General features: G+C 37.9%; 1 protein-coding gene across 1 annotated transcript in view; it reads right to left on the reverse strand.

Moving 5' to 3' along the window:
* Window positions 1–2,012: 2,012 nt before the first annotated feature.
* vegfc (vascular endothelial growth factor c) overlaps window positions 2,013–17,005 on the reverse strand; it is a 57,567-nt gene continuing 42,574 nt past the window's right edge. The window contains exons 5-7 of the mRNA XM_053502111.1: window positions 10,757–10,860; window positions 6,329–6,650; window positions 2,013–2,970 (exon numbers count right to left, since the gene is read on the reverse strand). Of these exons, the coding sequence (XP_053358086.1) occupies window positions 2,856–2,970; window positions 6,329–6,650; window positions 10,757–10,860 (541 nt within the window). The 3' untranslated portion in view covers window positions 2,013–2,855. The remainder of the gene's footprint in view (window positions 2,971–6,328; window positions 6,651–10,756; window positions 10,861–17,005) is intronic.

Here is a 17,005-nt window from a genome sequence, read left to right on the forward strand (position 1 = left end):
CTCTGTGTCTGTGTGTGTGTGTGTGTGTGTGTGTTTCAGTAGAAACCCACCTGCTAAAATACTAACACATATACAGTAATTACATGTAAGAAGCCCTGAATTTAACCTCCATCTACATTTCTAATTACATCTTAGTGCTTATAAATTTTAACAGCGGATATTATCTGAAATAAGAAACACACACGCACACACACACACACACACTCCTGACACTGCAGTGATAGCATTCACCACAAATTACTTTTACAATATTCTTTGATGCCTTTTTTTCTTTGTAAGTATTTTGTATTTCTTTGATGTTCAGTTAGTTTTAGTTTTTCATAAGAGTTATGTGAATATTTATTTAGCTTTTAGGCAATCATTAATACCTTTTTCTTTAAAGAGTTCCAAAACTCAATTTTTTTAATAAGCATGACTTTTTGGTTCTTCATTAAAGTTCCACGACTCTTTATTTATCTCTGTATCATTTGGTAACTCTGAAATCTTTATAAGAGTAAAGCAAATCTTTATTTTCTTCTAAAGCAGTTGTTAACTTCTTTGATTTCTTTCTAACATATGCTGGTGTAGTGGTTGATATTGTAACACCAGGGGCGAGGGTTTGTTTCCTGCCTTATTGTATGTGGATTGTGCATGTTCTCCCCGTGCTGGTGGGTTTCCTCCGGGTACTCCGGTTTCCTCCCACAGTGCAAAGACATGCAGACTAGGCTAATTGGCGTTCCTAAATTGCCCGTAGTGTGTGTGTGTGTGTGTGTGTGTGTGTGTGTGTGTGGTGTCCTGCATTAGATTGGCACCTAGTACCCCGAGTTCCCTAGGATAGGCTCTAGGCCTCCTGCGACTTTGTACAAGATAAGCGCTATAGAGAATGAGTAAGTTCCGTAACTCTATTTCTTCATAGGTGATCTGTAACTCTTTTGATCTTTGGTTTCAAAAAGGTTCCATAACTTTTTCTTTTACTCTAAAGGATTTGGTAACTTTTGAATCTCTTAATAGTAGCTCCATAACTCTTCATTTCTTTATGTTTGTAAGCATTTCACAAGTTTTTGCTTCACAAAAGTTACAAAATATTTTTTTCTCAAAAGAGTTCAGTCCTCCTTATTGTTCCAGAAACAGTCTGAAACTCTATTTCTTTCTAAGCATTTTTTCCCCACTAGAGTCACATAAGGCTTTAGATTTTTATGTACACATTCCATATTTCCTGATTCTTTTTAGGACTTACTGTGACTTTTAATTTCTCTGAAAACATTTGGAAACTCTTATTTTGCTTGACAACAGTTGCAAAACTCTTAATTTCTTTTTAATGTATTCTATAGTCTTTTGGTTCCTTATAGGAACTCTATAATTTTTTCAAAAGCATACAGCAACTGTATTTCTTTGACTGTGTTACTAATTCTTTATTGTTTTATAGGAGTTCTGAAACTTTTTTTTTTTTATTGTTATGTTAATAACTATGTTATTATCTTGGATATCTTAATTTTTCTTTAATGTTTTGTAAGTGGATCTTCATTTTAAAAAAAAATCCTAAATTCTGTATTTTTTCTCAAACCATTTGATAACTTTCGAAGCATCCTTAATACAAGTTCCAGAAGTATTCTGTAAAGTATTTCTAAATAATACAAGATTTCTGTAAAATTTTATTAAGAGCACTGCATAACCTTTTGCTAGTTTATAGGAGTTCTACAATCCTTCTAAAGCATACTGTAACTCTATTTCTTTATACGTGTTATGTAGTGAAACTCCTTATTGCTTCATAACAGTTCTGTAACTCCAATTCTTTGTAAGAATTACAAAGAATTTGTAATGTGTAATTCTTATTCTTTGTAAACTTTTTTCTTTGCGTACTTCGCATTATGACAATCTTTATTTCATCATAATCTATCATAAAAATAGCATTTAAAATTTCCGTTTCCACTGTAAATCATCCCACTGGTTATATTGTAAATGTGTGTAGAAATCACCTGCAACTTTGTAAAAGAGTACTTAGAATCATATACATAAGCTGTTTTAAATCCTTTATCATAAAATGAACGTTTTATTTCAGCACACGCTCACTGCACAAGTAGACAATTGACACATTGTTTGACACACACGGCCGTCTCTTTGCCTTTTTAAAGGAATGATGCACTGGTACAAGTTTTGTAAGCACAAAATATAAAATGTTTATTTGTGACACAGTGAAGATTTTCGCTGGATGTTCGATGCCTTGGCTGGGTCTTGGATCTGTATCGTTTTCCATCTTATATTTTCATGTTCTTGTAAGAAATATTGTTCTTTTTTTTCCTCAATGGAGATCTTGCTGGAGATAAAACTCATACAGTATACAGAAGTTCTAGTGCTAGATCATAACTGAATACATTGAACTGCTTCTGCTTTATTGGTACTATTTCTGTATAATAGACTAGCTCATAAATAAGTTAACAATATATAATACAACTTTATATTTTATTTATTTCTTACTGGACTTCACATGATACAAAAATATTGATCACAGTGTATTTCCTTTGTGAAAACTTTAAAAATCGCTATGCACAAAAACTTTTTTTAGTGGCAATAAATTATATAATCAATATCTGACAAATAATGAGTAAAAAAAAAAAAAAAAAGATGTAGAAAATACAACAGCTCCAGCTTCTTTAAAGTTCAGAGTAAGCTCTCTCCCCTGTATCTGATATTTGGGGTTACAATCGAACGTCTGTTTTAAAAATTTCTTCTTCTTCTTTTAACCAGCGAGTCCACATTGCTGATTTGCTAGTCCGTGCTAGCGAAAATGGAGTCCGATTAGCAGCAGGCACCACGAAACCTGCTAATGCTAGCATCTCTGCGCTTCTTCTTTTAGCACCTTTAGCTGCTAGCATCTGCTAATCTAGTCTCCGCCAGTAATTGGGGATGCAGTGACACACTTCCTCGCTGAAATAAAAACCCTCCTCGCATTCCCGCTTCCTCGGATCTCCAGGGCACGGCAGCCTGTAGCAGCTACACAGAGAGAAAGAGGGAAAAAAAAGAGGAATGAGATTTAAACAGCGACTGGAGCGTTGTGGACTTTTCCTGAAACTGAGACAGAATGTATATATCATGAACCTACAAAAAAGAACCAAGGATATTAAAGTCATTGTTAAAATCTCAGTTCAGTTGTAACTCAGTTCAGTTGGGAGGCGCTAAGTTGCTTAGTAACAAAATTAGATAACAATCGAAAAAAGTGGGTAAACTCACATTGTGTCGTTTAGTTTAAATTTAAATATTTATAACTGAAAACAATTTCTCACAATAATTATAGGCTGCATTTTTTTCTTACATTTATGACAAGAATTTTTAAAGTTACCTTAATGGAATTTTATATATTTTTAAAACTTTTTTTTTTTTTTTTTTACAGTTTCAATATGATTTCCTATGAAAGGGTGTGTTCAAGTCAAACTGGGATTTTTGATTGGGCAGTATAACAAAATCACATTTATAAGATTAAAAACTCTCTGTATTTCTCTATATAATCCCCTACTACACTAATGCACTTATCCCAGCGTTTCACTAGTGCTTGGATACCATCAAGATAGAAAGTTTTCTCAGTACACCAGGGCCATGATCAGACTGCCTGCTTCATTTCATGCCTGTAACGCGGGCCTCTCAGGAACTCCTTTAACGGCACAAAAGTGGAAATGGCTTGGAGCGAGGTCAGGACTGTACGATGGATGTAGCAAAAATTCTAAGGTCTAAGTGGTGTTGGAGAATAATTGTGTGTACAGTTCACACAGACAGATGCATCTCTTCCACAAGTTGGTGACAAGTTATCTGTCGATTTTCATGGATCAGGTGTTTAACCTGCTAAATGTTCACAGGAACGACTGCAGTGGGCATCGAATGTTTTCTTGCGGCTAAGCGTCTCATCACCATACTGTGCTTCTGTAAATGTCAAACTTTTTTTTTTTCATTATTATAATTTTTTTTTATGATTACATTTTTTTTTCTGTCCAAAAAGCACAAAGCAGCAGAGCTTTAGTTTTTCAGAATGTCCAGCTCTCTCACCTCAAACACATCCGCTTCCAAAGTGTCAACTTTCATGCTAATATCTTCATTAGAAGCTATTGCACTTGTCATCTCGTACAGTAAATCACTAACTTGCTGAACCTTAGTTGTTGATACTAGTTTTTCGGTGCATTCTGGAACTTTTAGTGAAGAAAATAGTACACCAACTAACAAATTAGCAAGATCTAAACACATTACATATGTCTAAGTATCAACTCACTGTATCATCATCATTATTAGAGCTGTGTAATTTAATTGATAACACTCCTGCCAACATGACCAGTCTGTGAAGTCTGTGAAGCAGAAGATTATACATAACATAAAACCTGTAAGAAATATAGATGCTTGAAACAAATCATTAAACTTTACCTGTTTCATAGCTTCAATCATCAACATCATCATTATCAGATTATTATGCTAGTGCACTAACTGTGCTGAATTTAAACACTGAATTTGTATTGTATTGCATTTTTCTTACTAAATGTACTGTAAAAACTATTTTAAGTATACTTTATATACTTTATAATATGTTCTGTAAGCAGGATCTCATGCCATGCAATCCGGCTCCCCTTAAGCTCTGAAAAACAACCTAATTCTAATCAATAAACCACACACACCACACTAGAGTCTAATGTATCTATGTACAGATATGATATGCATTTTTGGATATTTATTATTAGCAAAAACATTCCCAGCTTTCGATCCAGAACCACATGAAGAAAGCAGGAAAAAAAAAAAAAACTGCTCTCTTACAAAGCTCTAGCAGATCAAAAACAAATGTAAAAAGTTGAACCAGATGGTCGCCACTTCCAACACTGCAGATCCAAGCCATTTGTTTTATGAAAGAATTTCGGTTTGCTAGAGCGGAGGGAAATACTCCGTCTGATGCCACGGCCTGGCAGTAAAGACACTACAGTAAATGTTTTTAGCAGGCTGTTACTGTGTTTCTTCATTTTCACAAAATTCGATTCCCCTCGTGTCCCTCTTTAACAACACATGGCTAGCTGCAGACACACTTTCGTCTATAAAGCTTTAGTAGCTTAAACCCAAATGGAGATAGAGTTTAAACAGGTGTTCCTCAAATCCAGCCTTCGTGACTCACCCCACTTAATTTATGCAGGAATTTAGCTACTGGCTGAGAGCAGGTGTGTGTGTATGGGTAGAACAAAATAATCTTGTGGTAGTCTGGAAGCTATTCATCTGACCAGATTCTTATCTCTTTCATTGTGACTGCGACCTTCATACATAGGCCATGCCTCCTTCACTAAGACTGACACATACAGAAACCACACCTCCTCCATTGGGACTGACGTACAGTAGCCATACCCATACCTAGGACAGACACACACATAGAACATGCCGCCTTTACTAGAGCTGACACATACAGAGGCCACACCTCCTTCACTAAAACTGACAAATACAGAAGCCACGGTCCTTCACTGAGTCTGACACACACAGAGGCCACGCCCCCTTTACTAAGACTGACGAATACAGAGGCCACGCCCCTTCACTAAGACTGACGAATACAGAGGCCACGGCTCCTTCACTAAGTCTGACACATACAGAGGCCTCGCCTCCTTCACTAAGACTAAAGTATACAGAGGCAACGCCTCCTTCACTAAGACTGACAAATACAGAGGCCACGCCTCCTTCACTAAGACTAAAGGATACAGAGGCAACGCCCCTTCACTATGACTGACAAATACAGAGGCCACGCCTCCTTCACTAAGACTAAAGTATACAGAGGCAACGCCCCTTCACTATGACTGACGAATACAGAGGCCACGCCCCTTCACTTTGACTGATGAATACAGAGGCCACGCCTCCTTCACTAAGGCTGACACATGTAGAGGCCACACCTTCTTCATCAAGAATGACCGGTACAGAAGCCATGCTTGCTTTACTAAGACTGACCAATACAGAGGCCACGCCCCCTTCACTAAGACTGACACATAGAGACGCAATACCTCCTTCACTAAGACTGAACTGAAATGTCCATAATGTCTTGTATTTTTATGGTTGAATTTTGTTAGTTTGGTTATTTTTTTCCCTCATGATCTGATTGGACATTATTTAAATTAATAATTTTAATTGATCATTATAGCAACCATTGAAAACATATTTTAAATTAAAAGACACCTAAAATGTACTGGAAATATTATCCTCATAAGAAATATAGCTTCTCGTGAGTAACAATTTTAAATATTACTGTTACCATGACAACCCCAACAATCTCGTCCCATGACAACCTCGGTTATCATGACTCCCAGCTCCACTACAGCTTCTAGCATATTCGCTCCATCTCACAACTCACCTGCAGGTGGCCTGCTGGAACCGCCTCCCCCGGAGAAAGCACTTGCTGGGAGACTCATTACACTCGCACGCACACTTGGTGCGGTTGAGCGGGTGTGTGCTGGGACACACTTTGTTGCAGCCGCACTGACATGTGTCCTTGTTGAAGGTGTGATGAGGGCCGCAGGCCCTTGGTTGATTTTTACACACACATTGACACGTGTTCTTGTCCAGGTGACGTTTCGGCCCGCAGCCTGCCATCCTCAGGTCCTTTCGACACACACACCGACACGTCTCCTCGTCCAGCTCTTTGTTGGGGCCACAGAAGTCCTGCTGGAATGGGTCTTTGGGGGGAAAAAAGCAAAAAAGTTAGGACAGTAGCATAACCATGTAAAAGTGTAGCGTGGTTATGTTTTTACTTGATATGTTTTTATTGTATTTTTTTAAATAAACAAACTATGACCACGCCCCTAAGTAGGACAACTTGGACTTTTTGTTAACACTAAATAATGTTGTTTCAATGCATTTTTTAAAAAGAAGCAACTTTAAGATGAGGAAATAAAAAGGCATACAAACATATGAAATATCTGAAAAAAAAAAAATTAAGACCAAAAAGAAAATATGCATAAATGAAAAGGCCAACAGTAGCCTTTATTTGGCCCAGTTATTGTTACATATTAAATATTATTCTCATTTATTTACATATTCATGTTTTTTTCATCACCACCACACAGACCCTTTTACTGTAATACAATAAGAACTTTTTATGAATGTATAAAGTTTCATTTTATGGACTAATAAAACATTCCGAGAGAGGGGACGAGAAAAAAAATGTCAGGAAAAAAAAAAGAATATTATAACAAAAAAACCTCAGACAATAAAACCCAAACCAAAGCAAAGTAAAGATACAATTATCATATTTCAAAATGTTGATGATGATGATGATGATTATTATTATTACTACTATTTATTATTATTATTATTATTATTATTATTATTACTATTTATTATTATTATTATTACTATTTATTTTTATTATTATTATTATTATTATTATTATTATATAAAATCAAAACAAAACAAAATAAGACAGTAAAAAGAAAATATAGACTTGACATCAAAACAAATAAGGAACCCAACTAGAGGAAAAAAATGCAAAAAGGAGGGAAACCCATGTAATGGAAAGGCGAGTTCGCTGATTCTGATCCATGCCCCTTTACCAATAGACTAGATAAATAATTAGGTTATTAAATAAATAACTTTGTCTCAAATAAATCTCCCTAACTGCATGCAATGCCACGGGGTTATCGTTATCATTCCGAATCAAGTGGATAAACGAGATTTGATTATTCAGAGGTATAAATATTTTTAGATTTTTCTGCCTGTTGAGCTCTTGAACACATTTACAAAGCACGTTTAAACACTCAGACATGATAAACACTTGTGCATTCCTGTAGAGAACCGCAAGACGCTTTCCCTCCAAATTGTCCTTGGAACAGATGTTCGCTCTTTAAACCTGGACACAGACCAACCATGATGTCTGTTTTGGTTTGTTACACACAATACAGTGTAGTAGCTTAGATGCAGAAGCACACAAACTACTGTTAAAGTTCATTCTAGGTTAAATCAAAAAGAAAATGAATACAAAAATGAAATGAAATCAAAAACATTATGGACAGAAGAGCGAATATGTCAAGCTAGAACCATTTACTGTGCATGTTAAGACTTCACATGCCAAAAGTCTTTAAATGCTTGTACAGTATGTTACAGTGCTTTTTAGCATTAATAGGTACATTAAATTGTCTAATATTCTAACTGATATGCTATAGCACTGGGATAGCTACCTCATACAGCCGTACTCAGATAAACTAGCTAATACAATATAGAAGTTAGCCTACACTATAATGATGTGTGATTACTCTATCTGCATTCAGTTTCTCCTCTAAAGGCATTTTAATAAAATAATGACAGGTTATGTATGTGAGCTCAGGAGTACATTAGATCCCAGGAAAGTGTAATCATGTGACAGTGATGTCTGGTCAGGACTAGAAGGAGATCATGCCCTTTATAAGTCTGCTTATAAAATAAATGTGAGGTTCATATAAGTTACATTAAAACAGGTCTTAGAAGGTTTAAATCTTCCTCTGCCCATAGACCATGCAGCTTGTCGCCCCAAGCCCAAGTACAATGTTAGTAATCGGGGACAAATTGCACAACCCTCGCTTCATGCAGAAATGTATTTAAAATTTCAGCTGAGATTCTTATAGAGCTTCTGCAGTTTCATGGAGATAACTAGCCATATGGCCAACCAGGATTAGAAGACTAACTGGAAATAGTTGTATGGCTAACCAAAACCTGCCGTATGGATAACCGGAACCATAAACTTTATATAACTATAAATTATTTCATAAATTAATACCTTAAAGAAAGCTTCAAATTATTAATGATTTGATTGTTCTGTTACTATACAGTATGACAATGACAGGTATTCATATCGGTGCTAAGTATCAGGAAGTACTCAAATCTACCCAAACTTGCTCTCATATTTGGTCTGCCAAAAAAATGGTTTGGGTACATCCTTAAGATTTTGCATCACTACCTTTTGTCTAATAGGAACTAAGGATTCAACAATGATATAAATGTTCTATAATAGACATAGGAAAAACATTTTAAGAGAAAGCACATCACAGATTATGCACGCAAAAAGAAAAGATGGAAGACTGGAAAATAGTAAAAGAGGAGTAAAAGGAAGAGAACACAATAACGCTGTACTAACACTGTTGTACTTATGCGACTAATGTACGCAAGCACTCTATATATTTAATTCCACAAGCCATGGGTCTCATTTTAAAGAGAGCTGAAGCCAGAGAGAGACAGTTGAATATGGCTCCAAACTCATTTCTGCACTCTTTATCTGATCCTGATTACAACCGCAGAGGTTGAGTTACACTGACGGAGTATCCGCCATTGCCATTTACCATTACATGCTTATTGAAAGTGCACAGCTCCACTAAAATGATGGATGATTGCTATCATGAGCTATAAGCATTTAAGGTAAGGTGAGCACATAGCAAACATGTATAATTGCAAGTACAGTAGAGGGTCAGGCCCCTAAGGCACGGCTAAGAAGTCAGCCTCGAGTATGATGTTATCAGATTTGTTTTGCATTTTTAAACATGTATAAAAGCTGTAATTGAGCCACTCAGTGTTGAAATCAAATATGTTTAGCAAATTCCTTCCACTTGAACTTCCATTATGACTATAGCAAGATGTAGATTTCACTTAAGATGAAATGTTCCAGGTGGTGAAGGAAGAGGTGAGACGCTTGTGTCTCTTGCTAGCAGTGAAGGAGGTGTGGACTCAGAACAGGGGATGGAGACATTGCCTCTATGTTGGTTAATTCCATGTCTAAGGGAAGTAGTGTGGATTTATCTTAGTGGATAAAATGTGGGAAGGAAGAACAGCCTCTGTTCAATCTTAGGTTGGGCCAAAGGGGGCATGACTTCATAGGCGTTTGAGACTGTCAGTCTTGTGTCAGAGTAAAAGGGGTGTGGCCTCTATGTCTGTTAGTCCAATATCCTACTAAAGGAGGTGTGGTTTTTATCTCTGTAAGTCCTAGATTATAGTAAAAGAAGTATTGCTGTTAGTCCAAGAGTCTTGTAAAGAAGGCATGGGTTCCTTGGGTTCCTCGCCTGCTGGGCCGCATGTGAGGAGGTTTGTGCTGCCCTGGATGTTCTGGTTCCTTTCTATCATGGCCTGTATTGACGTTTTTTACATTTACATTTAGGCATTTGGCAGACGCTCTTATCCAGAGCGACTTACATTTTTATCTCATTACACATCTGAGCAGTTGAGGGTTAAGGGCCTTGCTCAAGGGCCCAACAGTGGCAACTTGGTGGTTGTGGGGTTTGAACCTGGGATCTTCCGAACCGTAGTCCAGTGCCATGTATAGAAGATATAATTGTAAGAGGAAAAGGGAGAAAGACTTTAAACCCCATACTTTGATTTTGTTCTTGGCTTTTCTCTTCTTGTTATCGTGGAATATACATAGACAGAATGTGTGTTTGCCTCCGTCTGTCTATCTAAGAGTATTCATGAGTTCATGCATCCTGCCCTCACATTACCACACGGGAGCCCGGCTGTGAGTTTACTACTGGGTTCGAGGGTTTGCTAAATATTATGGTTCCTAAAGCGTCCGTCTGCACTAGCAAGACTCGAGCATTATTATTATAGGTCCAGATTGTTGACACACGCTCTGCACAGTCAGGTCCCCTGAGGATCCGCTGACATGTTTGGCTTTTGTGGTTAACAGCTTCGAGAGATGCAGTAGTACACAGCCCGGGTGGATTTTACAGGCGATTGTGGGATGTGTGTTTGAGTTTAAGCGTGGGAAGTATGTAACACATGCTTTTAACACACACAGATCGTAAACACGTGTGGTGGCTCCTACCTGAGTGCTGCTGGGGAAAGAGTGTCTCGGGCAGAGACACACATCTGCATAAGCCATTGCTCCAGCTCTGGTTCTTCGGGCATGTTTTATTTGCCACATGACATCTGCAAAAAGGGGAAAAGTGAACAATTAGCCTTAAAACAGGCAAGTAAAAAACAAATCTTGTGTGGTGTGTAATTTGCCTTGACTTAAACAGATTTGGGTTAAACTGTTCTTGGCACATATGAAAATAGTTAATGAATGATTTCCAAAATTAATGATATATTTTAATTTTGAAATATTTAATAAACACGGCTTGTGACACATTAATTTCACCCAATAAAAGTTTTTTTTTTTAAGTTATGCTTTATTTGTCACATATACATTAGAGCACAGTGAAATTCCTTCTTCGCATATCCCAGTATAACTGGAGTCAGAGCACAGGGTCAGCCATCATACAGAGCCCCTGGAGCAGTTAGGGTTAAGGGCCTTGCTCAAGGGCCCAACAGTGGCAACCTGGTGGAGCTGGGGATCAAACCGCTGATCTTCCGATCAGTAACTCAGTGCCTTAGCCGTCTGAGTCACCACTGCCACCACTGAACCGTTCCATCCCTCCATCCATCCATCCATCCAGGACCCCTTTGTAGTCCAACTAGGGACCGTGGAGGCAAATGGTGATTACCATTGTATTTATTCCCATTTTAAGACTGTGGTTAGAACGCCAATTAGCCTAATCTGCATGTCTTTGGACTGTAGGAGGACCTGAAGAAAACCCACCAAGCTCCTTGCACACAGACCCTGGAGGTGCAAGGCAACAGTGCTAACCACTAATCCACTGTGCCGGCAAATCAACCAATGATGATTTCAAAATTTTCAAAAACTTCAAAAATAACGTTTCTTGGTCACAGCTTTGCATTTTAAATGTTGTGAAATGTATAACGAGAATAATAATTTTTGCTGAATCAGCCCGTGTTGGTTTGGCTGGCTGTACCAGGGTCTGTCAGAAAGGGGCTCCGAGGAGCAAATTTAGTAAGGAAAAGTATAAAAGGCGTCTCAGCGTCCCTCGATAGCCCTTGGAAAAAAAAAATAAAATCCCAGACTGACACTGCAGGAATAAAATTCCCAAAGGAGCTCATAACACAAAATATACCCTTTGGAGAAAGACTAAAACAACAGCTCGGTGCACTTGAGTGGGTTCATTGTGAGGCATGAAACAATGCTACAGAATGGCAAGATGGTATATGAAGAAATAAAACAGGAAATCAGTTAATGACAGGGTTTAACTGTTACTGAGTTACTCGTATTACACAAAAGTTGATTACTTTCACATGTCATGAGTGTGTAATTTGTCTTCTCTCACAGCTATATACCAAAAGTAGCTCATTTTTATTTATCTGTAAAAAGTCTGCTGAACGAGTTGTTTTCATGTTACCAAGGACACTGCAAAGAAATGTAAACTTCTTTGTCCCTAAGTGATCATAAAACTTACAGCTTTACCTCTGAAAGCAGACTCCCTCCATAAACATCTTCTTACAGAAAACTTCACCATAACAACAATTACTGTACATGGCAAATTTAATGTTAGATTGTTTTTAAAAGATGGAATGACCTTGATGAAATGAAGTTAAAACAATGTTGAATAAATGCCCCAAACATGATGTTGCAAAAGCGACTTAAAAACAGTATTAACACCGAGCGGGACTCGAACCATTGGATCACTAGGAGTCACGCTGTTGATGATAGTAAATGCTTGAACATAACAATGAGCACCACAAAAATCCCTGACAGCAGCAATTTATCAGAATATTAAACTTGAGAATGTGTGGACGTGATGCTGTGTGGACACTGGGCAAATGCCATATTACAAAATGCACCTCACTATAATATTTCTGAAAGAAAATTAAACAAAGGGGATATTACAACACTAAGAGATGCATAACATGAGATGCACTCCTTAATTGAGTGTGGGAGGCTGTTGTGTCTATCACGGTCTCCTATGAAGTACCTAAACCCTGTTATAAACTTAAGAGATGATAGAGACAGCCCTATCATCCAGAGATGGATCCGGAAGCCTGGAAAGAGCTGATTGGCCAAGCTCTCTCAGAGGGGAGGGATGAGAGGTACTTTGCACTCTCACATTAATCACGGCTCTAAAGCCAGTCATGGGCATCTGTGAGTTCAAGCGAGTGGAAAGAGTGGATAGCGCTGTCCTCTGGTCCAACAAAGGTTCAACAAATTGAATTGCTTTTGTTATTTACTGTTATCTTAACGTCATTTTATCCAAGCAATTTTATGGATTTCATGTCGTCCCGACGATGAACATGTTTGCAACATTGTTTTTATTTGTCTTTTTCTTTTTTTGCTACTTCACTCTATTTAAATTAATTAAAATAAATACTACTTTAAAGCCCTATTCGGACGGGACTAGTTTTACAGGAGGTCGTTAGAGAAATATCTGTTTCGCAGACGTACCTTCTGATTTTAATCCCGTCCGAATCTGCCATGTCTGTCTTTCTCTCATACAACCTCTGTAGAAATTTGCATACATGAAATGACAGACGTTGTCTGAAAAACATTTCTAACTCAAACGTTGTTTGGAAAACTAGTCCCGTCCGAATAGGGTTTCACTTAACTTAAGTAAAAAATCTGAAGCTTCACTTGACATTCTTACTACACCTTTATTTAACTTTTATTTATTTGCATGTGCATGTCCAGTACAATGGCAACGCAAATTGGAGAGCTAGTATTAGATCTTTGGCACACCAGATGCTAGTGCACATGGGTCATGTTCCAGGTTTTCCGGGTCACAGTGCAACAGCAAACCTGTTTGGAAAGTGTAGCATGAGTAAAACCAGGTGTAAATCACCAAACTGATCAGAGGAGAGCCGGACACATGTGGGTAATCGAGGCTTAAAAAGTTACATCAATGAATTTAATGCCAAGTCACACTGAAAGATAAGTGCATTTCTGCAACTTACGTCCATCCCAATTACGTTGACATGCCCGTCAATGATTCTGCATGTCACATTCGTAAATATTCATAGTCATGCTCACAAAAAGGATAGATCCACTTTTTTACTTAAATCCTAATCTACATTTTGCTTTATGATTGGTATATGAATGTTATTTCTTTATATGGGATCTAATCATGGACCGACAGTTTTTCTTTTAAGTGCCCAATGACATCATCAATGTTGCACATCCACATATTCACTTCCTGCAATTTCAAGAAGGAACATTTGCTGAAACAAGCTGGAACTTAAGCCCAAATCATCACCCTTAATAGTTAAAACTAGCTTCATGTCCCTTGAAAACAGGTCTAGTAAAAAAAAAAAAAAAAAAACACATAAAAAAAGTATACTAATAAAAAAAAAAAATTCTGTATTTATTTAAAACATGTGTTCATTTGAAATGCTTCACAGGTACACTGTGGATTTCAAGGGTTCTTTTGAGTTCAATTTTTTCATGGTGGTTTGAGTTGAGACTATTGCCTAAAATTTCAATCGCCTTGTTGGTTAAGATCTTACCTGGAATATTGGAGTCACCTGTACCAAGTAGACATTAAAACTAGCAGTATCATCAAAATGGTTGCCAAGTAGACTGACTTTACTACTGTAGAAATATAGATTTTGTTATGCAAATCACTTTGGCCAGTATAGTATAGTGCGGTGGGAATTGGAGCTAATGGTTGCTAGCCATGCATATAAGCTCCTAGGAAGGTCAAAGAAACACACATCAGACTGGTTAAACGAAATGCTGGGAAAAAATCTCTTTAAGTAAGGATCAATGAATCTCATCATCTTGTATTAATCTGATGAGATATGAGGACATGATTGTTTTTTATCATCTATATTATCTAGCCCTAACATTAACTGGTGACAGGATCATGGGCAACCAAGGCTTACTCGTGCCCATGGGGACAATAGATAAAGGCAAAAAAAAAAAAAAAAACACCCAGTGGGATGTGCCACAGAGGTCCCGCCCCACAACCTACAGCACCCAAAGAATCTGTTGCTTCCCCAGAGGCCCTGCAGAGCCACACTTGAGGGGCCAGAGCTACCCCAGTGCCACAAGGTGATTTCTAAATTCAGGTGGTTTTAATATTAATGGTTTTAGTATTATGGCTGATCCATTTATTTCCTGATCTTTGCTGTGCCAAACTTTTTTTTTTATGTTTGAAGATACTCATTAAGTTTACATTAAGTTAACTGTCAGGTGCTAATAAACAGAAACAATAAGGGGAAACTGCAATGTACATAACAGCAGAGTTTAAGTCACAGGAGGTTAAGGCAAAATAGAGGTTTAAAGAAATGTCGATCCTGAAACATTGCCTGTTTGGCTTGTCAATTTAGCTTGAACAACTTATACACACTTCTATCAATAGACCTTATATCAATCAAGCCTTCACTACTTAAAACGCATAGATGTTCCAGCTGGCTCCATCCATCCATCCATCCATCCATCCATCTTGATCTCCATTTCCAGCAGTGTGAAGCGTGCCTGCACCTACTGGGTGGTAAGAGCAGTGACTTCCACCAAAACAAACTTCCTTCTGTCATCCTCTTGACGGAAATTTCAACTGGATAGAAACATAGGAGCAAGTGGACCATCACATGCGTACACAGATTTTCACTGCTGCACAGCTGAAGTTTTTGTTGTTGTGTTCATGCAGTAAAGATGAAATGGAGCGTAGGATTCACATGGCCTAAGAAGAACTGTGGGACAGTGTCACATTCAAGTCAGCCAGTAATTTGCAAAAACTTTCTCTTCTCTGTTTTGTTGGCTCAAAACTGACAGTTCTGAACATCTGGTAAAGACTAAGCTGAAGAACCACCAACATTCACTTAGGAGCACACCAAAAAGGCAGCCTTCTTTTCCCCCCTTTGTAACTATGGACATACAGTATTAATCCCAAATGATTGGCAGCTGAACTATAGAAATGGAAACGGGTCGTTAATATAAATGTTAATGTGCCCACAAATGTTTTGTTAGTGCCACCTAATTGGTTGTCATTTTACCATATGTAGTGTCATTGCCAAAGCTGCTGAAGTAGCAGGTTTAATGCAAAAATCTCATGAATAACATAATGTCGATTTGCTATACATAACATTGCCTCACATCATTGCTCTGTTGTTAGTCTCGGTTGCCTCAATTTCACGAACAACATTTAGGTAACTGGAAGAATTAAGATTTAAGATCTCCATTTCTTCACTAAGTAAGACTGATTACCATTACTGTTCAGTTCATAAGAGGTAAGTCCAGATGTTTGGTTTCCCTTAAGCAGCTCGACACCACCTTACTCAACCACTGAAATATGCACCAAACATGCATATGTATTCCAAAGACTGCTATATAACTCCACAGCTTTATACACCATGGCCAATAACAACGGAGAACGAGTAGCAAGACGTCTCTAGACCTCAGCTACGACAGCAGCCTCGTGATTTAATGCACTTCCATGGGGAGACTCTGGGTGGAATTCAGAGAAAAGCAGCGAGGTGATAACTTTATGGTAATGAATATGTGAGCATGTACGATCAATCACAGCATTTGCTGCTGAAGGCGCTACACTCAAGGGGGTCTTGGGGGCGAAAGGTTGAGCTATGAGATCCTCTATAGGGCCTGACAAAGGGAAAGTGTGAAAAATAGAAACCAGCTTGCATACAAATACAAAAAGATCTAAAACGTGCATGAATAGTATTCACCACATGCAGAAAATACCCAAAGCTTTTTTCAGTGGTGGGTTCAAACATACGATCAAAACACTCTTTCTTTCCGTCTTTCTTTCTCTCAGACACAACCAGATAGCTGCCTCATTTAAACATTATTGTAATTGTACTCTACTTTAAACAGAACAAGAAGAAATCCTAAATTTCGAAGCGTTTATTGTTTGAAGAATATTAAGTGGGAAGTGGGAATACATCCAAGATGGGAAGCAGGTCCATCCACAGCTTTATAACTGTAAGATTTTAAAGTCCATTTATTCTGTGGAGGGTCACAGGAGGCCTGGATCCTTAGGGTACAAGGTGGGGACACCCTAGATCCCGTATACGGTTCGGAATATCCCAGGTTCAAACCCCACAACAACCAAGTTGCCACTGTTGGGCCCTTGAGCAAGGCCCTTAACCCTCAACTGCTCAGATGTATAATGAGATAAAAATGTAAGTCGCTCTGGATAAGAGCGCCTGCCAAATAAATAATAATTATAAATGACATCCATGGCTCAAACACTGTGCTCCTAGAATAGACTACACACCCACCACCACCCTG

Source organism: Clarias gariepinus, chromosome 8, assembly GCF_024256425.1.
Source record: "Clarias gariepinus isolate MV-2021 ecotype Netherlands chromosome 8, CGAR_prim_01v2, whole genome shotgun sequence".
Classification (NCBI taxonomy): domain Eukaryota; kingdom Metazoa; phylum Chordata; class Actinopteri; order Siluriformes; family Clariidae; genus Clarias; species Clarias gariepinus.